This window comes from Athene cunicularia (assembly GCF_003259725.1).
Source record: "Athene cunicularia isolate RWA chromosome 26 unlocalized genomic scaffold, athCun1 chr26_part2, whole genome shotgun sequence".
Lineage (NCBI taxonomy): Eukaryota > Metazoa > Chordata > Aves > Strigiformes > Strigidae > Athene > Athene cunicularia.
Window position 1 is genome coordinate 3,229,813 of NW_020799137.1, and position 27,525 is coordinate 3,257,337.

The following is a 27,525-nucleotide window of genomic DNA, read 5'->3' on the forward strand; positions in this document are numbered from 1 at the left end:
TACAACCGCCGCACGCCAAGCGAACCAGTGATCGTGGTTTTACGCTCAGGACTAGAGAAGGAAACACCACCAACTAAAAACTGTTGAGCTGCTTGCTTTGTGGCAGAATTGCCAAAGCCTGGTGAAGGCAACGCTGCCCAGCAACCTGCATCGCTTCAGAGAAGTGGCTGACTGCAACGGAAACCATTCGGTCACACGCAGTAGCTGCATCACCGCACGACAGAAGTTTCCGATCGCAAATAGCAACAGACTCTGAAAAGAATATGCAGGTGGCTACTGCTTGATTAATGTGTGCTGCATCTGTTATTTCAAAGTGGCAATTACACTATATAAACACACCACTGCATTGATTTATGCTAGCCGAAAATCTGTCCCTTTGCACCGTTTTTTTGGTTGGGTTTTTTTGTGTTGGTTTTTTTTTTTTTTGTTGGTTTTTTTTTTTTTTTTCTTTCTCCTCCCACAAAAAATAATTTCCTTCTGAGCCCAATAAACCAGAAGATCTCATTGGTTCTATGTTATAACAGTAATATCACATTCTGCTAGGAACCAGCAATTCTGCCTCTGGCCATGAAATTCAGGTAATGACCCATAACTGAAGTAAATTAGTGTTTCATTTCCCATCCCTTGCAGACAGCTTACTAATGGAAATTGATTTCTAGCTTTTTTTTTTTTTTCCTTCTTCTTTTTCATTTAACATGCTCGTGTGATGTCTTTATTTTAGATTCAAGTGGTTTCCAGTGAATTTTAGCCAAAAGGCTTGTGTACAGGCGACTGCTGCAAGCGTCTGGTTAATCAATGTTGTGTTAAACAGCGCACGGGGGAGCGGCACGGCAGGGACAGCCTTGGGCTCCTTCTGCCCTGTGCTCACACCCGCCGCCACGCTCTGGGGCAGACCCTGGGATGGAGGAAATCAGCGGTGCTCACGTAACACGCACACAAGTCCTCCTGTTGCGGACCCGAACCCTTACACACAAGCTCTTACACAATTACCGCGTTCATTTATACGTGACATACTGTAATTTATATTTTCACCAAGGCATTCCCAGCCTGATAAAAGGGTGCTTCCCTGTCCCATGCAGCCACCCTCTAACCTCCTTGTCCTCAAAGCAAGCCAAGAGCCTCGGATGTCACCTCTCAGTGCTGTCTGGACCTAGAGACCAGTCCTGCCCTCTGCACGGTTGCTCAACCTCCACCAAATCCCCCGTAACTCTTGCCAAACGTGGGCTCTCTTGTGTAATCTGATACAGCCACCAGTGCACGCACACACACCCTTTTTTCTGCTATTTAGGTAAAACACAGCTGACAATTTCTTCATTGTAGAGCAGCCCCAGCATTAGAGACAGGACCCGGCCTTGGATGTCCAACCATTTTTTTTTTTTTTTGCAAGGGAGAGGAAGGCAGTAAGAGACGGTAAGGTTTTTTTTACAGCTCCTACCCAGTTAAGTTATAACAGCTGTGAGACAAAATAAGGTTTTATAACAGTGTTGTGTTATTTTCAACCCTCAGTTACTTCTGCAGTCTATCAGGTTAGTCTGGCAACTACAAAGGAGTTGGGAGGAGGGAAAAATCTACTTTTCCCATTTTACTTTTCTTAAGTGCTATGGAGGAACCAGAACTCAGCTGGTGCTGTTTTACACTTTAAAAGCAGGACTAACAGCTATTATTTTTCTCAGCGTTCAGTTGATTTTTCTGGTTCCATAGACACTTTAACAGTGCTATAAATTGTCTGGTAAAGAAATTGTTAGTTAGAGATGGTGTCTGGGGTATTTGTTCCTTATTGATGTGTAAATTGGCTTGTACTGCTGGCGTGCGTTTGTAAAGATGAATGCTTTGTAGCATGATGATAATAATAACAATTAGCATAGGGTATAGCAAAGTGTTAATTGTGAATTAAAATCCCAAATAGAGATGACTGTGCAGATCAGTCCTCTCCTCGTGCTCCCCGTTTCTCTGCCCAATGCTCAGTGTTCCAGGGACGTTTCCTAGGGTAAGGGAATTTTCTGTCCCCGCTTCTCTCTTCTTGCATTGCTAAATCCTTCCCGAGTGCATTTTGGGTTTATGCTGATAGCACAAAACTGCTGTGCTCCCGGTGAATCCTACGTGTTATTCCCAATGAATGCTAATTTGGGTTTAATTCCTTAACGGATCAAAAGGGCAGGTGACTATAGAGACCAAAGGAAGGAGAACAGAAGACTGGGAGGTTCAGAGCCCTGTAGAGAATAATGTCAGGAGAAGATATCGGACAGAGAATGAAATGCTAGATGTTATCACAGCTATCTTCTGTGGGAGCATAAAGTAATTACTAAAGTAAACATTCCTTCCTTTTATGCATGAGGAAGACCGTGAGCAAGTTAGGAAACTACTCTTGTGCCTCAGCTTACCTGCTTACAGAGGTGAGAATCCACCTCCACCTGCTAGGGCTGCAGGGAATTAAACAAGGTTCATCGAGCACTTAAAATATTCTGTAAGGATGTTGTCTTGTTACAGACCTCGTTTAAAATATAAATCCACGGTGAAAAATCAGATGAAGTCAGAATGGACAGGGTTTTCCGGGCATTATCCGTCTGGGTTTTTTCATATGCAGAGGAGAGAGAGCAGCTCTGCCGAGATGCGTAGCCTCCGTGAACGTACATTAAAGTTTGTGTATTGTCTTGGGCGTTTGGAGGAGGAATGATAAAAGTAACTGCAGTCTTGTCTTCTAAGAATATAACCACCTTAGCTAAACCCTCCTACATGAATATTGTAAGAAGCCATGAAATAGCAGGGAGGAGCCACTTTGCTGAGTAGATCAAGGGGAAAAATGTCACCATGAAATAATTATCCCTATTTCAGAGATTGGGCGATGGGCAGAGGGGAGCCAGCAGCAGAGCTGAATACAATATTAAATAATTACCTTCTGCCTGACTAAAGTGGAACATGGGCAATTAGAGAAAAAGCCTGAAAGATCAAATCAGGAAAAAAAAATGTCCTTTTCAAGTGATAATCTATTATTGTTTTTAACTTACATTAGGCGAAAGGCTACCTCCAGCCAGCAAGGAAGGATGTGGACTCATACTGTTGGTTTTACTGTCCTGCCTCATGTTGGAGGTTTCCTTGGCTGGTTCATTAATCGAAAAGAAACACCTGGTTGGTATGAGAAGCTGAAAAAACCTTCATGGTGTCCACCCCGCAAACTCTTCCCTGTTGCTTGGACTGTCCTGTACACTGGGATGGGGTAAGTTCTGCGCAGCGCTCCCTCTCTCATCCTGCTCTTTCTGACAGACAGACGAGCAGTCATTTCAAACTCTTTAATTTTCTTTTGGGATATCCCTTGTACCCAAATCGGCAGGGCACGTCAGGTACGCTACCTACAGCCTGAGCCAAATTCTGGGTTGAGTTCCTCAAAGTCACGCTGCAGGCAACGCTTTTGGTCAGGGGCACAGCCCAGGCTCAGCTTTGTAAAAGAGATACTAAAACCAGTCGCTGTCCTGAGGAAGTTGTAGGAGCCACACAGGTATGAGACAGGCGCTGGGTTTGAGAGCAGTGAGGGACACGGACTCAGCTGCCATGAAAGATGACTGTCCTGCAAATCCCTGTTGCAAAACTACTTTACCTGAAAAAGATTGTGTCTGTACTAGGGATTTACCCGCTGCAAAACTGATGTGTTTCCCTCTTCACAGCTACGCCTCCTACCTGGTATGGAATGACCTGGGTGGCTGGAGCAGCAAAGCTGTTGTCCCACTTGGTCTCTACGGGGCTCAGCTGGCCTTAAACTGGGCTTGGCCTCCCCTCTTCTTCGGTGCACATAACCTGAAGATGGTAACGTACCTGGCCATCCGTTCATCCGCTGGAGGCTCGTTTGCTGGTGTCCCTGCCACACGGGTTTTGGGGTTGTTTGGAGGTTTTTCAACTAGCATTATGCAATTGTAAAGACAGATGCAAGAAGAGCTTTTGCTCAGATATCGTTTTCTAGACAATGGTATCAGTCCCTTGCACCCCCCACCTATCTTGCCACGCAGAGAGCCGGCCCGACCAGAGCAGGGCGGGAGATCAGGGAGTCGGTAGCCCGGCTGCTGCATCTCCTAGTTAAGGATTCAGGGTTAGAGATAAGTCCTCTGGAAGTCACACCCTGCGCCGGCAAGCAGCAAAGTTAGCATCCCTGGGGAGGCACATTAGCTGTGCATGGCTTATCGAGCAAATACAACACGCTGTGCATTGCAGAGCCTGTCAGGAGGATGTGCACAAAGGTGAGGCATGGCATGGCAGAGCTGACTTGTATTCAAAAAGCACTTACCTCAGGGGCCAAGGCCCAGAGGTGACAGAGGCAGAGTGGGATCTATATTTCCATCTGAATTTTGTCCCTGTGTGGATGAAAGGTGCATTCAGAAAGTTTGTTAAGTGATAACAGCCATCGGGACTAACGTAAGCATGTTTCTGACCTGTCTGCACAGGCATTATCAGCAGAAGGTGGCACTGATCATCGTAAACATTATGTATTAATCTTGATAACGAACAAAAAAAATTAACATCAGTCTTGGTTGCTGGTGTGATACATTCAGATCTCACCGATTAGAGCTCAGAGCCAACATCCTGGGGTTTAGGATCACTCTAAGTGACTTTTCAGTGCTAAACCTCCCCCATTCCTATTCCACCTCGCCACCTTTAGTAGGATGGTTTATAGCTGCGCCGGGGAAGACTGCTGCACGTTCCCAGGAGCGAGCACCAGATTCACTGTCTTCTCTCTCCTCCAGGCACTGATTGACATCCTGTTCTTGGACGGCCTGGTGATAGGCACGATGTGCTCCTGGTATCGCGTTAACAAGATAGCAACACTGCTGATGGTGCCTTACCTGGGCTGGCTGGCCATGGCGACCTGTCTCACAATCCGCATCTGGAAGGACAACCCTGAGCAAAGACCGGGAAAGAGTGAATAAGAGCAGGACAGAAATGAAGGCATTTTGTGAAACTAAACTATGCTGATGTGAACCAAGATCTAGTAATCTGGGGGGTTCATTTTGGGACAGGCATCAGAACATGCCTCCTCCTCCTCCCACCTTCATCGTCGTCGTGTAAAAGAAAGGTTTGCACCATGTGCCTGTGTGATCCTTTAAAGTATCCATGCATCCTTAACCTAAGAACTATTTTCTCCAGCACTCTTGAGGCCTGGGGGCTACAGCTGTGTGGTGACCTTAACGCTATCAGGTCAAATTCCATTAGCCAAATTAGGATCTCATGATATCAGTGTAAATCAGAGTAGCAATCCTGGACACCCCTCGAAACTGCCACCGTTCCCCCAGAGAGCAGAACTTGTTCACACACGCTGTAAATCCCATCTCCTCTTCTGGGACCAAACAAAAATGCCCTTCACTCATGCACACCAATTTTTAAGAACTTACTTGATGTTTTGCCATTTGTGCTGTTGCTTCATTTTCATGTATCACTTGGTTTGTGCTTTATACCATTAACTTTTTATCTGTCAGATACTGAGCAAGTAGTAATCTGTCTTGTTCTGCCAGTGAAAGGAGACTGGGCACTTTGACTTCTATTTGTGGAGTATCGCACTTCTTGAGTTTCATGCTACAAGATAAAGCAGCAATGATTAGAATGCAAATGCTTCTCCCAAGAGGAAATTTCTCTTTCCCACCTCTGTGTGCTATTCCTCATCAGAAACGAAAAACTAACATCAGTGCCTTTGAAAAAAATCCTTTAAAGTGTTGTTTGGTTTTTTTTTAAGTACAGAAGCACAAGAGCCTTTGTAAAATTTTAAGAACTTGCTCATGCTGCCTCGAAGGTTGTAATTACACGAATGGCAAAAAGCCCCATGCCAAGACTGTCAGGTGCAGTATAGGTATCTCATCCCAGAGTCTTTCTAGTCCTGAATATTATTAATCAGGAAAGATTAAAATACAAGTAGTTCCAGAGCAATGGGACCGAGCCCTGACAGAATCAGACACAAGAGGTGTGTGGACTAGACCCTGTCCATCCTTTATTCTGGCCGTTGCTTTTGACAGACCTGAATCTTAGATGTTGTTGTCTACAGAGAATATTTACTATTATTTTTTAATTGATAGAAGCAATATATGTGAAGAAAAGTGGTAAGTGGATCTTCTTTCTAGCAGCTGATTGTAGATTAAGGTACGTGGGTATACTTGCTAAGGGTGGGGGTACGAGGGCTTAGCTGGGCATGTAAAATAAATTGTATTTGCTTTTAATAAAACCAAGCCACTTTTGTTTGGAGAATAAATAAATTCAAGTTACTATTGTTTTACTGGTTTGGCACTAGGTTTGCAAAAGCTCAAAGGATCCTGTCTGGAGTCCACGGCTCGTGCTCTGGCTCCAAAGGGAAGGGGATGGCAGCCAGGCTCATTCCCGGGTGCACGTTAGGAGCAGATGGGCTGTGTGGGTTTTGAGCCTAAAGGTCCCAAATTTCCTTCAGCCCCTGCACAGCAGAGACACGCTCACCTGGGGATACATCCCCTTGACAGCCTCCTCCATTACGCTTCACGGTAAGGAAGCTAATTCCTGGGTTTGGGTCCTTTCCGAGTCACACCAACCCTGATTTTCAGAGATGCCGAATGTTCTCGGGTCCAACTCACGTCAACAGCAGAGCTGGGTGCTCAGCCTGACTGAAAGCTGGGGCCAAGAGAAACAAATACCAGTAGCTGAGAGCAGATGAAATTTGTAGTACCTTTTAAAATTGGTCATATATCTTGCTCTGTCATTTTGATCCCATCTATTATTTTTCCCTTCTAGCTACAGGACACCTTTATACAGGACTGCTGCTGCAAGCACACTGCTGTAATCTCCCGAGTAAAAGCTGCATAAGAACAGGCCATTGAATTGATGTGGCTGTAAGCAGGACTAGGACGATAAAGCACGAGCACTGCAGGCAGCACTAGAAAGATCATTAGCTACTTAAAAAAAAAAAAAAAAAAGTCCTATATATTTCAGGGCTTTCTATAACTGTATGTTGCCACTGAGCTTATTTACAGTGATGTCTTGTCTACGTCTTCCAGAAAGCCACATGCCAAAGGACAGGAAGACATAAATTATTTCTTCCTAAAAAGCAGCTAATATCTGGGCTGGAGATTCAATTCAGTGGAGTTAAGAATGATTTAGGGTGCCTGATCATCATTATGTCTGTCCTTTCCTAGTTAGCATGGCAAAGCCACGAGGAACAGAGAGGAGCAGAGCCACCTAGTGAAGTCAGGAGGCACACAGCAAAGTCTTTACAGTGATCCCTGCTTTTGAAAAGGGGAAGAATATTATTTAAATCACATTTAAATTGGTGCCTCTAGATCTGGTTCACAGCTGCAACGTTTTAATAACATTTGCAGATTCAATATATGGATGCATATTTGATCAGCTTTCATAAATCAGTCCTCTTTCCCCTTCTTCCCATTTTTTTTTCTGCAGGTAAAAGAAAATCTGGAATTAAGAGTAATAGACTTTTTTTTTTTAATCTTTTCATGTCTGCCCTCCCCATTTCCCCAACTGGTGTGACTAGCTGACTTGTTCTTGTCTTCGTTTCAGTTCCTCTTCCTTCCAGTCCACCTGTAAGTGCACCAATAGCTTATCTTTGCTACTTGCATTGTCTTGCAGGCAGCAAAAATAGCAAATGTTCCTACATGGAATATCCATAATAGCTTGAAATCAATTGACAAATTCAGCAAAGCACCCTCTCGTATTAATATTTAAAGCATCATTTAGTATATTTGCTACTTAAACAGATATACTAAAGCGCCTTGCATAAAAATAACTTTAATGACATTTCAAATCCAGTCATCTAGAAAATTTCTTAGTTATACTGTGCAGTGCAGACCAAAATCAGCCTCTGCCTCTGTGGATCTAGAGGGGCCCTGGTTTCCCGTTAGTGCTGCGTAACAGGGCTTATGCTCCTGGTCGCTCCATGGCTGGAAAAACTACGCGGCTGCGCTTGGCTGGGTCCATCCCCGTGTTACAAACAGACCAAAGGCTAGAGGAAAAAAAAAACCAAAACACCAGAACAAATAGGTGCTAGAAATCCGAAGCACAGCAAGGAACCCATCTTGCTAAAATGCGTGAAATTTTGCCTCCAAGGGAGAAAGGGGATTTCACACGCCTGAGCTCAGGGCTCTCCTCCTGCCATACACCATCATCCCGAGGGGCTCTTTTCCCCAGGGGATCCAGAAGGAGCACGGGGAAGTTTTTCTTATGCCAGCATTAACCAGGGGCAGACAGGCTGGATCACCTCAGCAGACACTCGATGTGTTTGTCTAGTCCCCCCCCTCCCAATCAGTTTATGGAACGGATACCATGTCCCACCCAGCATCAGGAACATTCATAACCCACGACGGGACATGTCACGGTCTCCATGATTCGAGCAGTGACTCAGACAAAGGCCATGCATTCGTGACAGCTTTCACGGGGTCGTGGCATTTCGAGAGAAGAGCCACCTCTCAGATCACCATGTCTAATGATGATCCCTCTCCTCAAACTTCAGGCAGTCTTTCCAGAAAGACGCATTTGATATTAAACTCATCGCTACACTTGATCTTAGCCCAAAGGGCACATCCCCTGGCTGCTGGATACACAATATTTGTGCATAAACAAAATCTTTCTGCCCTTCAGTCCAGCCTCTTTTCCTAAGCCTTGTCTCATTCAATAATTCACCAGCTGTTCCAGAAAACACTCTGGCTTCAGTAGTGAGGAACTTTAATTGATTTGCTGATGTCTGGAGCGATGTTAAAATACAGAGTCAAATGCTAGAGAGGATTTGCTGCTGTGTGCATGAAAACTTCAGAGAGCTGACTAGAGTTCAGCAGCTCTCCCCACCACCCCTTTGTTAGCATGGGGTGGAGCAGAGTATAAATTCCTGTGGCTTTGAACACCTGCAGCCTGGCTGGGGCTGACCTTCCCCTTGAACTGCTCCCAGTAAAACCGCAGCAGAAGCCCAGCAGGAAGGAGGCTGCGCTGCTTGGAGCTGTCATTAACTTCCAGTTGGGCTTGGAATTAATCAGACAGCTTGCAGCACCTGCCAACGCAACAGACTCTTTCCCAGCTCTACAGCAGCATGGCTGTGCGAGGGTTGGGGAGCACAGGGCAGGGAGGTCCAGGCTTTAGTTGTGAAGATAAGGCAGGCAAGGAGGAGAGAGCATTGCTTATCTTGGCCCGCACCACGGCTCGCTTCAGCTCTGGTGTGGCACCTTTCACGGGGAGCTACACAGAGGGACGCGGGCACTGTCCGGGTCAAACCCACGGGACGCTGCAGTGTGCTGACACTGGGGTTTCCAGCTCCTTTTAAATCTTGGCATTGTGGTCCTGCAGCAGGAGGAGAGGGACAGGTGAGAGCCTACAGGGGCTGAGGGAAGGAAAGCTGCCTCTGCACATCACTGTCAGAGCGTTTATTTATTTATCATGTAACGGTAGTTACAGCTGGAAAAAGCAGGAGGGGGATTGCTGCCAGACAATGTATCTAGGGAGATGTTTTGTTAGTGCCACCAGCTGTCCCCTTGGAATAGAGAGCACGTCTGAACCATGACTCACACAGTCAGTGTCTTATTTCACTCTCACATCTATCCAAAAATGTTCCTCCAGCCCGAGAATGCAATAAAAGTCTCCTTTTCCTGGCAAGGACTTTCACAGCCAGGTCTCTTCTACTGCCCCTTTGTGACCAGGAAAGGAAAACAGACATTTTAACTTCAGGAAAGTAACTCCTGCTGCAATTAGAGGAACAGCAGACAGCCTGCCTGGGAGACAGGTCAAGGGAATACAGTACTCTCTATGTGAGATACATATTTAAGATGGGGAAAAAAAGTGATCAGGTTGTTCAGAGATGCCTCTGAAATCAGTGAAGAAACTATTCTGGACTTGGATGGATACGGGATCAGACCTTAACATCCAGTACTCCAGTAAAGCCAGAAAGCTTCTCCCAGAACAGGCTGTCACTGCAGCCTTGCCCTGCTAGCAGTCGCCTCTGCTGGCAGCGTTCCCACACAGAGAGCTCTTCAAATCTTACTCCAAGTTGGTGTCTTTGAGGTCTACTCCTCCCCATTACTTCATCTAGCTCTGCGGAGGCATTCTGGCCTCGATGCCCTGACACAGAGAAGCAAAACAGAGGGAGACAGACTGCCAGATGTTGTAGGACACATCTGTCACGGGATGGGGAACGGGCAGGAAACCACAGCTCGGGTTCGCGCCACTGAGATGGAGTTGGCTCGATGGCTGCCCCAGCGGCTGCAGCGCAGGTTGTGGCCGCTCCGTCGGAGGTTTCCCCACGCGCGAGGCGAGGCTGCTGCAGGGGATCGCCCACGAGGGAAGAGTCCACACCTACGGGCAGCACCCGGCGGGCTGGGCACGGGAAGAGGCTTCGGGGCTCTGCTGGAAACGAACACGGTTTAGCCCCACGGGGGAACAAACAGGGAGAGGCAACGGGCTGATTCGCACTGTCCCTGCGCGCGTGGGGATCTCTCGTGCCCCTTCCTGTGGCTGTGCGGGGCTCTCCAGAATTCAGCGTCAACTAAATAAACCATTAAATCAGTGGGGAGAGGGGCAGGGTGGAGGGAGGCCTCCATAAAAACGCTGGTTGGCAAGGGCAGTGATTTTAGTTGACCGAAGTGCCGCTGGGAGGCAGGTCCTTACGTGAGGCTAGCTGCATCCCCGGCACCCCTCAGCACCCGCTGCCCCAGCTCCTTCTCTCAACTGGCTGACAGAAAAAAATTTCCATCACTGGCTTCAGTCATTAGGCCCATGCACGCTCCTGTACACACGTGCGTGCTTCAGGGAAACCAGGGTCACTTCCAAACCACCAAACAAAACTGATCAAAGCCTTCATTCCTATGGCTCTAACACAAAATGTCAGATGGACGGCAACTCGGTGGTGTCCTTTTATATTTTTGGCGCAGGCAGACGCTGCAGGGGGGTGGATCGTGACTATTTAGTGCACTGCCCTAGATGGAGCTGTGAAGCAGCTGGGGAAGGGCTGGATAGAGGTAGAGTCTCACTGCCACATTCCCGAGATTAGATTAGAGCTCAGCGCTGAACCCTGCAGAAGGGCCAGCCCAGTGAAAGCTAAAGGCTGCAGGGAAGATGGGACCCTAGCCATCAAGAGCTTCCAAAAATAAAGAAAAGTGGGTCAGAGGGACTAAAGAGGGGCTGGAATGCTTCTTTAAAGTATCAGGGTAAGAAGGAAACAAGCTGTCACTCATTAAGAGAGGATTCCCATCCCCAAAAACACCGCCTGAAATGTCAAAGGTGAGAGTAATTGGGCAGGGGATTTGGAATTTGAGCACAGTTACCATGCAAGAGGGAAAACACTACACCTGCCCTCCAGCAAAGTATTTTAAGCTTAAAAATAAATAAAATTCTGCACCATCAAAATGGAAGATATATGTTCCACGGATAGGATGTCTTGGAACTTGTCAAATCCTTGATTGCGCTGTTGTCACAATACTCTCCATGCCAGCTCTGTCAGTCATCAAATAAACAACTTCTCATCACTAGCAAACAGTGTGGGAGTAAAAGGGGGGGGGAGTGCTCTGTCCCCAGAACAACCGCGTTTCAACGATGTTACTAATGAAAAGCTCCAAAGGATACTGTGGCACAGACAGACAGGCTGTCGTTAGCAAGGGAGCTTGAAAGAGTAGCCTGAATGGATTATCTATGACAATAATTTATCATCTGCCCAATGGCATAAATTCATTTAACTCTGTGGTAGTGCAGACCCCTCTAAAGAGCTGACGATAACAGTATCACAAAGACTGAGTTTGGCCTGAAAACAGGTATTCACACCTATTTGATTTCCACAGAATACAGTTTATCTTCCACAAACTAAGAGAAGGTTTTCCACTAAGTACAGACTGAACATTCAATCAACTACAGCTCAATATTTCACGTTTATCCAAATCGTGAAGATGGTGGGTTCTGATCTAAGTGCAGAACCCAAGATACTGGAGATTTGATTTCCAATACGCTTTGGCTAAAACATGAGTTCTGCACAGCTACACATTTTCCATTTACTCTCACCCTCATGGCATAGCAGGATTTGTCTCAGAGAAGAATGTTACTGAGGTTTTCATTAGGCTTGGCTCACGTGGGATTTATACAAACTTTAAATGATTTAGAGTGAGAAATTGGAAGAATATCACATAATCCTGAAGGGAAAAAAAAAAAAGAGAGAGAGACAACTCCCCCAAACCAAACATATAAAACTCTTTTTAGAGCTCATGTGAAAGCTACATTACCCTGGAGTATCCTTCTAAGTTACCACAGCCTCTTCAAGAAATCTGCTTGATAGAGTGCCGAGCAAACCAAACATCCCAAACTCGGGTCAATAAAATCTTTATAGTCCTTCTCGTTTCTCTTTGTATGAAAGGCAGATTCCACACCCACACTAGTTCAGGCAAATCCCAGCAAGCACCTTACCAGAATGCCTCCAGTACTCCGTCCTCAGCACGCTGCTGACACCAGTCCCAGTTACTACTGCACAACCACACACGCTCCGCTTCCCATCACACCTCCACCACAGGCTCTCATCTGTCCGATTCTTTGGCTCCAGTGAAGTCACTCATTCAACACCTGCATCCTCTGTGGCAGCAAAGGTGAAAGAAACAAAGAAATACTGCAAGAATCGCTAAACCCAGCAGTTTTCAGCTGCTTTCTCCCACCTGGCTATGTTATCACTCCCAGTATGCTGGGCACTTTTCAAACATTCAGGCAACAGAGAGGAAAAAAAAAATGCAGAACGGGCAGATGCTCATCGCATGCACCTGGAATTGCCCTGCATCAGAAATACTGCCCCACTTCGAATTACAAAGCTGACTTTAAAATATCTGGGAAAAGGTTCTGGCTTGAATTTACACCAGTATGATCTGACACCAACTTCAACAAGTCAGATTTCACCCTGTTCACCTCCTGTTTTCAACGTCCCTGCATGAACACACAGGGTGGAAGGAAAGGCAGGTCTCCTGCTCCTCTGAGCATTCCTACTGTGATGCTCCAAGTGGCCCATGAGGCCAAATCCACCAACAATGGGGATTTTTCAGCAAAATAAATGGGGACTGCCTCTTTCCCCTCTTGCCTGGGCCAAACCAGTGGTTCTTCAAGGTCAGCAATATAATAAACAGGCAAAAGGAGGTAGATGGAAAAGCTGCCAGCTCTGCATCTTGCCAGCTATCCGTCACACTAATGGATAAATAGATACTCATGCTCCCAGGATTTTCCATCCATTGCTTAACCCGCCCACAGTGAAGTCGTCACTTAATTTTAAATTAAAAGGGGAGCAAGAGAGATTGGTAAAAAAGACCTGGAGAAAGCAAGGGAAGGAGGCGACATCTGAGAGCCCTGGGTCATCCTACCCCATCCAGCCTCTATCACTGCTGCTTTGTTCCATATTTAGCTCCCGACAACTGTGCCTAGTGCAGGAACTCCCAGCTCTGTTTTTCCCTCCTCCTTCTGCTGTCTCCTCTCCCTTAGAGCTCTGAGAAATTGCTCTTTTTCCCAGTGGTCATAACTTAGTAGTCCTACACTCAAGAAGATGGCAGAAAAGCAGGAAGAGCCCAGCAACACCCAGAATGGTGAACCTGACAATGCAGAAGAGGGCGAGGAAAAAAAGAAGAAGTTGAAGCGGGAAGACCTGCCACCATTTGAAATTGTGACAGGGTAAGAGGTTTAGATATAAATATGAGGGTGCAAGAGAGCGAAGTGGGGATGTTCAGAGGTCTCTGCCTCAGCTCTTCTGTTGGGTAATTAAAGACAGCATCTTCAGCCAGTGCACTTCTGAATATTCTTAAATGGTGTAAGCACAGATTTCATGAGTGTTGGATTTTGTTAAAAGTTTTGCCGAGTTTTGCGGAGGATGGATTCACACCAGGCAGGCAGACAAATGTTTGGTTTATACAAGCAGGTCTGTTTCTGTAGTGTTGACTGATTCCCTTACAGGGCCAAGCAGTCCCACTGACTGCAATGGGATCACTTGCCTGCTGGTATCGGGAGGGAAGGGATTGGCCCTTGATGAGCACTGAATATTGATTTCTTGGTGTGATTAATGGCTCTTGTCTGAAAGTTTCTCTGTCTGTAGATTAGGAAAAATACCCCTGCTACGGCTGATTTGCTTTATGGACCTAGGGGACAGATTTTTCAAGAGAGCTAAAAGTCCAGATTTTTCAAGGGCTCCACACCCACAGCTGGAACCTGCCTTTCAAAAAAACCTAACTCACAGGAAGGCACCAAAACAATAGGCAGTTTTCAAGACAGCAAAGCAGCAAGCAGCTCCTTTTGCTCCAGTGAGTCCGGCCTTTGAAAAAGGCAGATATAACAGAGATCTACTAGGAAGCTGAACTCTGTCAGACGTAACTGACAGCTGCAACTAGAAAAAAAAAACCTCTGTAATCTGCTATCTCTAAGCATTTCAAAGTGCTCATTGTAGTGGTAGCAAGATGCCCTATGTTATTCTTCCCTCTGGTCTCCCTGCGCAGTCACCCAGGCAGTGTTCCCAGAAGGTAAACCAAAACCATGATTTCTTCCAGCTGCTCGAATGTAAAACTCAAACAAGACTCTAAAATCCTTCTGCCTGTGACGTGGTCACCGGTAAGAACGATTCTGCAAATAAAATTTGGTTGGCATTTCTGAAAATGATGGATGAGGCAAGACAGCACCTATGTCTGATCTCATACAATTGGGTTATGTTCCTGCACAGGGGTGAAAAAAAACCCAAACATTTTCTTGTTAAAATGTGTCTGCTCTGAAAAATCACTTCTCGGGGTGGGGCTGTTCGCAGCCTTTGGTCTGTCATACACAATCAAGAGACATACACGTCTGCTAGAGCAGCGACTTAAAAGCACATCCCTCTGCTAGGAATGGAGCTAAGACACCAAAAATTGTTTGTGTAAGCCACTGCACCAACAACACATATGGTGACAACTTCCAGACACTTAAGACATGTACTGAAATGAATCTCAATGAGGAAATAAGATTTTTTTCAGCCTTAGAGCACTCAACTTGCAATTAAAAATGCTACGGAACTGGGCACTACCTTCAAACTTCCTTGCTAAGGCAGATGACCCGGAGAGGAACTGGTGTACTAAGCATAGATGAAAAATACTTTCTCAGTGTCATCCTGCAATGAAATTATTTGTTGAAATGACAAGGGTGTTGCAGAATTTTGACAGGACTTTCCACTCCAGAAAGGCTCCAGCAAGAATGCGAGGGACGACGTGTGCTTGCAGAGAGGGTAACAATAGGAAAACTTAACCTGCCAAGGCTTAGGAGCGAGCTGCACGGCTGGAACGGCACCAGGGCAGAGAGGCGTGAGAGTCAGAGCAGCAAGGGATGCGAGGAAGCCTCTGGTAACACTTTCCTAGGGACGAGTTAAAGTCTGTGCTAAGGCATCTACATACATTAAGCTGGTACCAGCTGGTTTTCACATTCTCTGCCCTGATACTAAACAAGACAGGAGTTAAAGTTTCTGAAATGAAAGTACTCGGGCATTGGGTGAGGGACCATAGAGCTGTTAGTATTGGAGTATTTATGCCATCCTCATCACAATATTATTTGGGAAATGCTTATAAATATCTGGTGAATTCCTGTAGGAATCATGACTAAGCCTCCTCTGGTTATTAGCTTATTACTAATACGCTGGCTATTAAAGGTGAGAATGAGGAAGCAAAGCAGAAATCTAAAGAATCCTGAAAGAGATTAAAAAAAAAAAATAAAATTAAGCAATGTTAACTTTCATTTTAAGAAGTACACTGAGTTCAGACTGCCTCGACCTAGTATGATCACTGTCTGGATTTTTACAAATTTTCAGCCAATAAAGCCAGTTATGTGAATTCTGAAAAAAACACACTATCACTGTGGAAGAACTTACATTTAATCACGTTGCATTTCAGTTTTAGCACTTGGATTAGGGGCATCTTATGACACATGGCCAAATTTTCAAGTTGTTGCTTATAGCTCTAAGGAGTCTGGCTTAGAAGAAAAATATCAGGAACCTAATTACTCTGTTTATGGATATTAACCCCTTTTTTGTCAACATTTGGCCCAATAAGCCTCATCTGTGTACGTTTCATGACATTTAAGTAGATACGTTTATTTACACTTACCCCAGGGTGTAAATGAGTCTCCTTCTAGCAGTGATAAATCCTTGGTTCCTGTTACAGTTGATCATTACAGACTTTCTATAATCAATAAGCCCAGCACGAATGTGTTTATTTGTGAATAGCTCTCAACGAGCAAGCAAACCAACACTTTTATCAGCTCAAATAACCTAAGACCACAGTATAAATAGTCATTGAACAAACATTTAAACTAGAGAACATGTCCTACTAGTTTACAACATCTTTTAGATAATGCCACATTTTTATTCTCTCATTAGTAGTTCTCATTCTCTTCTCCTACCCAGTGTGAAGCAGTGCCAGGGTCATGCTGGGCAGCTGCTGGGTTCCTCCAGCCTACCTTATTTCAGCAAACTTAAAAGCACATTATCCGTTCAGTCCAGTACCATCCTTACAGACTGAAGTTTCTGTCTCAGTGCTTCAATCTTTTTAACCTCAATATGATCTAACATGACAAAACACTTTGCTACCCAGGAAAAGCACTTCAATAAATCAGGTTTGAGGCATTTAGAGAGTCCCTAAAGATGATCATTTAATGATGGTCTTCAGAGAAGTAGGGGAATGAATATTTCAACTTTAACCTTCCCATACACTGCAAGTGAGCTATGTGACCACCTGCATCCTATTGTTGGAGCAGGTGATTATTAACAGTATTGTGACAGTGCAGTGCCTGTAAACAATTATTAAAACAACCTTTTATATCCATAAAACTTACCTGCAAGTCTAACACTGAATACATCGCCTTTACTGGAGAGAGAAATGGCAAGAAAACTTCACTAATTGCAAGAAAAAACAAAAGCAGAAAAGCAATTAGCCTTGTCACTGAAATAGCTGATATTTGTGTATTTTAATAGATTGCAAAGTCACGTGCAAGACAACACAGCTTTTACGTTTAGCATTTATAGCAGTACAGCTTCCAGCATAAGATAAGATGAGAATGGAACTCACATCTCCTAGGCATTTTTTGTTAGTGTTATTTTTCCTTAATGTTGAAGAAAAAAAAAAAGGGAGGGGGTTAAATAGAGATAATATTAACATCTGTACACCACCTGTCATTCAAACATGGGAAAACAGGCTTGCCAAGAATTAGTCATTTACTCAGGAACAGTCTATTCAAAGCTGGACTTGAGTTTCCAAAGAAGTTGGCTTAGTTTGTCGCAGGAGTTGACACAGCTATTTCAGGCCTTTGATGCTCAGTTGTTTGCAGAGAGATTTAATCTACCCAAATAAACAATATAATTAGGATATTTCACTTTGCAGTAAGTTATGAGGGTCATCTGCCAAGCATGCTGTAATTCAAAGGGCATTTAAGTACGTACGTGGGTCTTAGGGTACGTAGGGTTTGTCCTTGCCCATTCTTTCAACTGCTGAATCACTCGCTACGAGACCTCCCCGTTAACTCACAGGAGCAGACACCTTGCCCAAACCCCCACTGCTGGGAAGAGTCACATACCAAGGCCTCAGCTAAGACCTGCCAGGACAGAAGTTTACAGTTTGCACTTGTGCTGAAATGTCCTCCCTGCTCTGGTTTACATGGGATTAAGCAGATTCTTGCTAACTAGCACACACAGCTCACTGGCTGCTTCTCTATCCATGATGAACAAATTTTCCAAGCTCTCAGCCAGCTACTCACAGACTTGGAAAATGCCCTTTGCTTTGTTTATATTCTTTATCAGAAACTTATTAAGCTGATGCAGATTCCATGTTACTAGGAGGATAGATTTAGGTGAACATCCCAGTTAATTTTAGACAGATGCTGACATGATAAGCAATAAAATCCATCTAGAAGGCCTGACTAAATACACCTCTGAGTCAATACATCCTGGAACACATCACTGCTGTTCAAACAGTTCATCAAAACAGAGAGATTCAATCTCATCACTGATGTAACCGCTTTGCTGTCAAGAGAGTTAAATCAGGAATGAACTTCCATGTGACTCAGATGTGCTAATTTAAATACATGATGTTATTTTAAAACAACTTTTTGTAGCCTTACAAACTTAGCTCTGAAACAAGGCAATGGGTGGCTTATGTCAGACCCAACATAGCTGGACTTCAAAGGAATCATTAATTAAAGAATCCTTAACCAAAGAACCACTCATTATCTAGGATATAAAGCAGGAAAAGCACTGTTCTCAGAAGCACGTAAATGTTTTTGTCTCAAAGAGAAAGGAGTTCAGGGAGTAAGAGGTACTGTGTTTAAATTAGAGTCTGATAATGCTCTCTAATAAAAATCAGTGGAAGTCTTGTAATTCATCTTAAAGAAAATGAGACTCTAACAGGTATAAGTCATCTAACATAAGGGAACAGAGGTCAAAATGCTAAGAAAAAGAATTTAAAGAAGTCTTTCTGGGTGCAAGCCAGTGCAAGTTTCCCTTATCTAGGCTTGTGCAGAGAACCATAAACCAAATCATACCCAAACAGCACTATTTATATGCTCATTAATCAAAATAAAAGTCTGTATCCACTCTACTGCTTCTCATCCCTCATTAATACGCTGCCAGCTAAACCAGTAATAGCATGGAAGGCTCCCAAACAGGCTTTTCTATTGTTTAAGTCCCATCTTGTACAGATCTCATCGAAGTAGAACTGAACAATGTAAGGGTTTAATTATAGTTTAGGAAGCAGCTGAAAACCTGCTTCTAGTAAAATTTCTAAAGCCAAACTTGTTCTCTAAACTTCCACTGTCACGAATCAATGATACAGAAAAGAATTACGGTGGTCCCTGATTGACAGCAACAGTAGATATTCCCAGTGTAGATGCAATTCTGTGAACAAGATTATTTTGCCTTGTACATCTCGTTGCATTTGGAAGACTAATGATCTTCCTCTCCCTCGGTACAAAGCACAACTGTGCCAACCTAACTGCATCAACTCTCACACCATTTGGCTGGGATACTACACTGATACTCCAAGTGAAGTTGTTCATCTGTAAAATCAAGCATTGGGAAATCCAAAACAGAAGTGGGAACTAACTCCAGGCCTTTTACTGTGAATCTGTGTAGCAGGCCCAAATGGACCCTAGATACTACTGTAGTATCATAAAAAATTAAATAGAGAGGGTGTTCTTTTATGTTTTAACTTTCTCAAAAGCCAAAAATGCCACAGGGCTTCGGCAGCAGAAAAAAAATCCTGGCTGTGTTAGGACAAGTATGGAATACACACATACTGAAGAGAAATTTCTGAAACTTTGTAAGTGGAATTAAACATTTATGGAAAATTGTATTTAAACTTTCAAAATAACACAGCTAAGGAAGCTTGACAACAGCTATAATTTACTCCGAGTTATGTACTCAGACAGCACACTAGTTCCCATTCCTTTCCACACAAACCCCCATTTGCTCACGTATGTAATGTAGTGCTTGCAGCCAGGTATGACACACAGAACTCCCAAGTGCCTCTTCCCTGCTCCTTCTGCTCAGACATTTCCATTCCAATCCCTCTGATTTGCACAGAATATCAAGCTATTTGGGGCTTTTCATGCAGTCCTAGCAAAGCCTCGTCCTTTGCACTCTGTAGGAAGACATCTACTAAATTTAAACGGCATCAGATCCAGCTCTTCATGATCAGGCCTTACTCCTGACCTGCAGCCATCCCATATTTCACTGTCCCCCACCAGTCTTTCCCAGTAGCAAACCAACAGCACATTCACTTGTCACTCCCACATTCCCAAGCGAACGTAACATACCGATTTTGATTCTTTTCACTCTTTTCCATACCATTCACTTCCACCGTCTCCGGAGACATCTTGTGAGATGTTGCATCACAAATTGTTCTTTCCTCTCAGGAGAACGGCGCTTTGCCACTTACTCCTGCAGCCTCATTGCTCTCCCCAATTAAAATTTCCAAGAGTCTGAGAATTTCTCCTGACCTTTGCTCAGTGTACCCCCTGGAGAGGCTTGACATTATAATCTGACTATAGATGAGACCAGGATGAATAAGACACTTACTGTTTTACAAAGATTCATTATTGCCTCACTGGGAATATCAAGGTTATAGGTCCACCTAAAGCTCGGATGAGAGGAGTACAACATGCCAGAAGATTACTAGTGTGTGATAAATGAAATGTTGTGTTACTACTTTTCATTATTTCGGTTTGGCTACTCTGTGGAGTCTTCACTCCCATCCTTTGTGGCATTTAAGAGATCACAATGCATGTTGTCAGCAGGATCTTTTTCATCTTTCCACCTAACATCCTTCAAATACTACCTCTTGTACTGATGTGCTCCACAGCTAGATGCTACAGGGGCAAGCAGGAAAGCCTGGTACTCTGTAAGAAAGGAACGGGTACTACAAGACAATGCAGCTTTTTCCTTTTTCACCTCTTCAGTCAGCAACGCATAAAAGCTATACACAGTACTTTAAGGGACTCATTTTAACTTCCCTAAATAACAGCAGGCTACCTTGTCTGGGTGCAAGAGGATTACAAACACATTACTCACTGCGATGATTCACTTTGGACTATGCTTATTGAGAAGCCCAGAATGCACAACAAACTAAAAAAAGTATCTCAAGTTTATCAGCAGTATCCATGAGACAGCTATCAACCTTCAGTAGGAAATACACTTTTTCATAGCAAAGTTAGATTTTTATCTCATCTATTTTATTAAACCAAAGTCACAACATAATCCTACTGAATATTAGTATTCAGCTGATACTGGAAAAGTAAAACTAGAACATGCACAAACTGCAACTAATCAGTCACGCTTGCCTCTACTCAGAGGAGATCCAGACTGCAAAAGCACTGGGGGTAAAACATTAATTAGCAATGCCAGAGTTATCATCCTAACAATTTAGGACAACAGATCCCGTAGATTAACACTGCAACACCACCCTGAAAGAACTATGTTAACGGCTTAGAAAACAGAACAGTTCAGGCTACAGATGCATTAAGACCGGGAAAATGCCAACTGCTGTCCCTCCTTACCAACAGTAAATATCATAGCCTCAAGAAATACATTTTACAGGCAAGTTCCTCTTCAAATACATCAATGCAGATACTAGAAATTCCCAGTGCAAGTTTGTTAAAATTAAGTGAAAAAGACTAGGTGGTGATAATGGGCCTGGAAGCCTCACCACACAGCAATAATAGCTGAATATCTTATAATTTTTAATGTATTTTTATCCTCCTATTAAAAGGCATCTCCTTTTAATACACGGAGAAATACAGCCATCATAGATGCAGCGACTTGTCCAAGATCACACACAGGAACTAAACCAATGCTATAACCCTTTATTATCTGCCTCTGAGATGCTTCTCTCCTCTCCACTCTCTATAGAGAGCGCCTCCCAGCCATGTTTTTCAAATTCCAGTTCAGAAATGTGGAATACAGCTCAGGCAGGAACAAAACCTTCCTGTGTTACGTTCTGGAGACCCAAGGCAAGGAGTCAGTGACTTCTCGGGGTTACCTGGAAGACGAGCACGCGGCCGCCCACGCAGAAATGGCTTTCTTCAACACAATTTTACCAAAGTGCGACTCGAGCCTCCGCTACAACATCACCTGGTACGTCTCCTCCAGTCCCTGCGTGACCTGTGCCGATCGGATAAGTGAGACCCTAAAGAAGAACAAGAACCTGCGTCTGACAATCATGGTAGGGCGCCTCTTCATGTGGGAAGAGGCAGAAATGCAGGCTGCCCTGAAAAAAATGAAGTCAGCTGGCTGCAAGCTGAGGATTATGAAGCCTCAAGACTTTGAGTATGTCTGGCAGAACTTTGTGGAACAGGAGGAAGGAGAGGAAGCAAAGGCTTTCGTGCCATGGGAGGACATTCAAGAGAACTTCCAGTATTACGAGGAAAAGCTGGCTGAGATTTTGCACTGAAGCTCACGTGAGTGAGGATTTCCACTTGGTCACTTATCCCCCTGTATTAGCATTACTGACTCCTTACTTCAGGTTGTTAAAGGTGTAGCCCAGAGCTATTTCAGACCAGAGCCAATTTCAGTTACTGTTACTCTCACAGTAACTGGCTGGGTTTGCCTGGACTTGAATACCAAAAATAATTCTAGGCAGTACCTTACCCCTTCAAGTGGGCTCGTAACACTACAGTGGGCTCTTCCACAACAGAAATGTAAGGGATTTAGAGCTTGTTCTTTTTCTCCTCAGAGTAAAACCCTTCAGGAATAAAAAATAAAAAGGTACTAGATGCAACTGTTTCCCAGATCCATGATATTCAGGACACTTGTGGAAACAGTGGGAGGAATCTAGAGAGAAAGGGAGTGCCCCCACTCCCCAAAGTCTAGCCCTCTAGAAAAAAAAACACTAAAGGAAAATCAGAGTTATCACTGCAGCATTCCCTTCTTTTTTTTAAGGGGTAATAAAGAGCCATCTATTTAAGCCATAAAACATGAAAGCACCTGAAGCTTCTAACATGTCTCTTTTTTTCCTTCCCCATAAACAATTCAGAAAATATCTATGAAGAGAGATGCAAGACTTGGCTATCTGGGACACTCCTGCTTTCCAAAGCTTTGATTCCAGCAGGATGGAGTACCAACTTCTGGAAGACTAGGCCCTGATGGACTACAAATACATATACAACACAAATCTTTGGTGTTTGGGAATTTTTTTTGGTTTCTTTTGTTCCTCCCTGCACCCCTGCCCCAAACAAACCCATGCTGGCTCTGCTGATAGGAAAAAAAAAAAAAAAAAAAAAAAAAAAAAAAAAAAAAAAAAGACGGCAACTGTATGATTAAAGTCTGTAATTAAATGGATTGCAGTGGACCTACAGGAAAAGACTGCAGGCCTCATATACTAGGACTACTTAGCAAGATCTTAGAACAAAGCTGCCAATTAGATAAATGCATTTAGAAAGTACATACTTCATAAATGTGGAAGAGAAAGTGATTTAAGGTGAAAAAAAATAGGATTTCCTCCCCTTTCCTCCTCAATAATCAGAGCTGTGATTTAAATTAGGGCTAACTGGTCTATTCTAAGTTACAATGGAGTCCTAGGAACTTGATTTCAAATACATCAAATACCTTTTCCCCTTGTTCAATGATGTTTGTGACATAAAACTGGGAAAAAAAGCAAAATAAAATTGGAAGTCACTTCAAAAAGCTATAGTACTGTTTATTCCTCCTTCTCTATTTGCAAGAGGTCCTAAATTTAATCTGACAAGTGAGACATCCTGGGACAGCCATGTATGAAATATTTCATAGCTGAAGTGCAGCATGAGAAAGAATTACTATATGCCAAAAAAATTTCAAGAGTACATACAAGTGTAGGAGACAGAGAGAGGAAATATGGGCATATCACTCTCTCTATAAAACAAACAAGGGTCACAGGGACAGTCATCAGTTAAGAAAAGGAGCCAGACAGGGTTCACTCTTCCAGTCAGTCGTTCACATTGGTTTCTCCTGCACTGTCACAGGCTGAATAGTGTCAGACACACACACACATACAACTGCTGACCACACCCATCCCTTACCTCAGTCAGCTGCACTAAATCCTGGCATAAATTTTCAAGGCAGAAAAAACAAGCAGCAATTAAGAAAAACCTTTGTGGAGCCACTCTGGATTTCATCTCTTTACCACTCGATTTAAAAACCAAACATAAATAAAGACTAAATCACTGAACAGTCCTGATGTCCACTCTTGACCAGCTCAATACTCCACATTCCTGTATGTCTTACTCAGTTTATTTTTTTTTCCCAGTTGTGTATTTAGCTACAGTAATAATTCACCAAAAACAAGTTTACAAAGAATAGTCAACAAACAGGGAGAGTAATGATATGAAGTTCTTGAAGACACAAACAGGATCAGCAAAGAAACCACACAATACAGATTAACCCACAATGCTGAGAAAACGCTCCACCCATTCAATTCATAGCAAAAAACCAATTAGAAACCCTATGTTACGCTACAAACTTTTCAACTGTTATGTCCCATCTTTTAAGTTTATTCAACATACGTGGCATCTTTTTGGGCACTCACTATGAGAGAAGTCAAAAAGATCTGTTATTAAAGGAGGGTGGGAAAAACCAAACTTAAAGGAAATGCAGACTGTGTGATAGTTCCTCAGCACTGGAATTAAGCTTCCAAAAATCAAGTGTTGACCAATGACATGATGAACTGTGTTACCAATTTGCTTTTGCTGTTGGTGACAAACACCAACCTACACGTAAAAGCTAAACTACAAACGCAGTAGGAAAAGAACCTTAAATTCCATACTAGGACTTTTTACAGCACAAGCCATTCACATGCGGATTCTCAGAAAACAGAGTTTTGCAAACTACACCAATTATACAGCATAAAAATGCGCCCACATGGTGTCTTTACACATCTCCAGCATTCCCCCCTCGACACTCAGCTGTCCTCTAGAATACAGCCACAACACAGACATAAGTGTTTTTCAAAGGACCGTGCTCTCACCTGCCAGCATAGTACTGAACAGCTATTTATTTAATGTTGACAGCATGATTCCTAGCAAGTACAATCTCATAACAAAAAACTATTTGTGGCCAGAAGGTAGAAATTAAATTTTTAATCCTGTAACAAACAGAGTGAGTAAACTGTATGCCTGATATGAACATCGCAGAACTTTTTTTTTTTAAGTTACAGAGCTCCACAGCTCATCATTATCAATCGTAACTACAAACCAACAAATCCCTAAGCAACAGACGGCTCCAGTTGCACTCTGCAGAGGAACTGGAAGCTTTATGTAGAAGCTCTAGCGCAGGCAGGTGCTCCGTGGAGGACCAGTGACATCTGGTGGCATGCTGGGACAAACTGGGATCTCCCCGAGGGTTACAACACTCCTGCCTTCTTCACAGGCTCTCTGAGCACTATATCCCAAATTATCTGCACTGGAGCTTTTCTGTTGTTGTTGCCAACACAAGAGTGAGCTAGCTATGCTCAAACAAAGAATGTGCTTGGCATGCAGTTTCCCCCCTCATCAGTTAACAGTTTTCTACTCCTGAAAGTAAGGGAAATGGGGCTCTCTTTAAACTCTTTTGCTCACAGAGTGTAAACTGTGATCTTTATATCTGTGTCTTCAAACACTTCCCCAAGTATTGCTGAAACTTTATTCCAATCCAGGCGGTCAAGTCCACATCCAATCCTGGAAAACGAGACATCAAAACAGCTGTAATGGCCTCTTCTGGAGCAGGCGATGAACAACTAACCCAGCTACAGTTTTATGGGGCACTAACTCAGCTCACCATAAATCAACATAATGCAGTTAAAATAAAGAAACAACGAAGCCTGTATTTTGCTACCATTTAGACACTGGGAAATGCAAATTCATTTGCACAATAGAAGAACAAAGTGGATACTTGAACTCTTATTTCACAGCAGGGGATCATCTCTCAAACACCCTTCTACTTAAAAACAGTGAAGCATTTACACTGCAGTAACTGATTCTCTTACCTAGGCATGGAAATGTCAGTAACTCCATTGTTTAGACAGTGAGCTTTCATGGCTTCTAAACTCTTTCGCATGTTCTCGTACGTTGGTTTGTGAGAAACTTTCTTCTTTGTAATCTAAGTATAAATGTAAAAGGTCAATTGTGCCTTTGGCATGATCACTGCAAACTATTTTCTTTTTTAAAAAACCACACTCCACTACGCTCTGAAACTCCACATCCAGACTTCCTACTGTAAGGAGAAAGAAACCTGAAAAAATAACTATAATTCACATCTTAAAATATTGTAATTTAGCAGCTAATTCTGTCCATTAAAAGTTTAAATATGCATACACAAGACAGCTTTGCTTCTCCTCAACTAGCAATGTGTAATACATCGCACACCTGTTATTTAGAACATACTCAAAAAATCCCACAACTGTTAAAGTCCTCCTCATCATATCTAATATAGTTGAGTTACAGGGAAGTACCCAAGTAATGTTCTGCTCTTACCAGGTAGTAAATGTATCGGTCCTCTCTTTGGAGGACTGCAACCTCCCCAGTCTTCTTTTCTAAAATAAAGAAATTAAGAAGGTATTTTAAAAAGTTACATTCACTAGATAATTCCCCCCCGCACCCCAAGTAGCTTGGAATACCCTTACTGCTGGAAATCAAGGTTTTCCCTTCAGCTCCTGCATGTCCACCCCACGTGTATCACTCACGTTGATCCAACAGCTCTTGTACGCCTCCAAACTTTTTCTTAAAAAGAACAGCTATGCCTGCACCCATGCGACAGTCCTCGCTGATGCAATGAGCCAATGCGTCCGTCTGGGGGCACGAGAAAAGGTCCCCCTTAACACACTTGATCTGAAAACAACACAAAGTTAAATAAAAGTATGTTAAGAATGCAGACTCAGGTAACAGAATACTCAGATAACAGAGAATCTGGCACACCTGTACAGCAAAGAGTGTAAGGTATTGAGTTTAAGATGCATTTCACAAATAAATGAGTTGGCATGAGTTACAAGCCCAATATACATATAGCTTATCTTCTCTACAAGAGTATCACGTGCCAGCTCAGCAGTTAATTTTACAAAATCAATGCTTGAAAAGGAGAATTATGTAACAAACACTACACCTGAATTAGTTCACACCTTCAGCGTACTATCAGCGTGTCAATCTTGAATATCCCAACATTTAATTATGCAGGTAAACTCTGTGCTGTTTACAATACCTGCATCACTGACACATGCATAAAAACCACAAGAAAATCAGCAGCTTTGTTCCAAAAAGCTACATGGTACAACCAGCTGCCATGTTGTTAGGTCTCTAGTAACAGGAAGGCCTCTGTAAAGAGACATGCATCACAGCAGTAGCCCACACAACCCATTTTCTACGCACTCTCTCCTCCTGATCCTTGGAGAAGTGGGTGGCCATGGTAACGTGAGCTATGGTGAAGACTCCTGCAGCTGAAAAGATGACAGAGAGAAAAAAGTTATTAGGAACTCCAAGCTATGCAATAAGCTGGTGTGCCAGAGGATGCAACGGTAAGCCTGCTTTATCTATGGGACAACTGGGACAATCAATACACCCCTTGAAAACAGCAAAGGAGGGGGCCAGTACCCCGGTTAGTGCGGTGCACGCTCTCCCGCTGCAGCCCCACAGCCCATGAGGTGCAAGGAGGCCCCAGGCCAAGGTTCACCACACAACTAGCACCCACGGGCCAAGCCACCCCGTCCCTTCAGGGAACCCTTCAGCAGGCCAGACCCGCGGGCACGGCGCGGAAAACGATCCGCCGGGCCGAGGCTGCCGCCACGAAGCCCCTCCCCAGCACTCCCCACATGAATCAACCCCAGCCTGCTCCTGCTTCCCCGCGGCGGCCTGAGCGTCACGTCAAAATGGCCGCCACCACCGCCCGCTTGCTCGCCTCTCTAGGCAGGCGGGAAGACCGCCTTCTCTATGATAACCACCGAGAACATTCTGAAGGCCAACCCGCCGCCGCCACGGCGCATGCGCAAGGCGCCCGGAGGCAGAGCCTCGGTGAGGCGAGGAAGGGGGCGGAGCTTCAGCCGGCGCTTGCGCATTGCTGGCTGAGGCGGCCCCCGGCGGCGCGCGCAC

The 27,525-nt window shown here is 44.0% G+C and overlaps 2 protein-coding genes across 5 annotated transcripts; one reads left to right on the forward strand and one right to left on the reverse strand.

The window, feature by feature from the left end:
* The first annotated feature begins 955 nt into the window (after window positions 1–955).
* Window positions 956–22,690, forward strand: APOBEC2 (apolipoprotein B mRNA editing enzyme catalytic subunit 2). The gene is given in 6 exon segments (XM_026864480.1): window positions 956–1,410; window positions 3,011–3,214; window positions 3,660–3,798; window positions 13,460–13,617; window positions 21,350–21,897; window positions 22,473–22,690. Coding segments are annotated over 4 exon segments (1,011 nt in total). The 5' UTR covers window positions 956–1,410; window positions 3,011–3,041; the 3' UTR covers window positions 21,891–21,897; window positions 22,473–22,690.
* Window positions 22,691–22,937: 247 nt separating this feature from the next.
* On the reverse strand, window positions 22,938–27,318 carry OARD1 (O-acyl-ADP-ribose deacylase 1). Of its 4 annotated transcripts, none has more exons than XM_026864476.1 (6): window positions 27,175–27,318; window positions 26,809–26,876; window positions 26,130–26,274; window positions 25,921–25,979; window positions 25,434–25,546; window positions 22,938–25,125 (listed from the first exon to the last, which is right to left on the reverse strand). In XM_026864476.1, exons 1-6 carry the CDS (start codon window positions 27,248–27,250, stop codon window positions 25,023–25,025), a joined length of 564 nt encoding a protein of 187 aa, XP_026720277.1. In that variant the 5' UTR covers window positions 27,251–27,318; the 3' UTR covers window positions 22,938–25,022. The 4 variants fall into 4 exon arrangements, with proteins under 4 accessions (XP_026720277.1, XP_026720279.1, XP_026720278.1 ...); XM_026864478.1 differs by having other exon boundaries at window positions 27,031–27,293; XM_026864477.1 differs by having other exon boundaries at window positions 26,809–26,880; window positions 26,974–27,293.
* Between the last annotated feature and the right edge of the window lie 207 nt (window positions 27,319–27,525).

Coding starts and splice junctions, on each gene's coding strand:
- OARD1 (XM_026864476.1), bottom strand. CDS start 27,250: ATGTGGGGAGTGCTGGGGAGGGGCTTCGTGGCGGCAGCCTCGGCCCGG. Junction 26,877..27,174: donor TTTCCGCGCCGTGCCCGCGG/GTCTGGCCTGCT, acceptor TCATCTTTTCAG/CTGCAGGAGTCTTCACCATA. Junction 25,980..26,129: donor ACAAGAGCTGTTGGATCAAC/GTGAGTGATACA, acceptor TCTTTATTTTAG/AAAAGAAGACTGGGGAGGTT.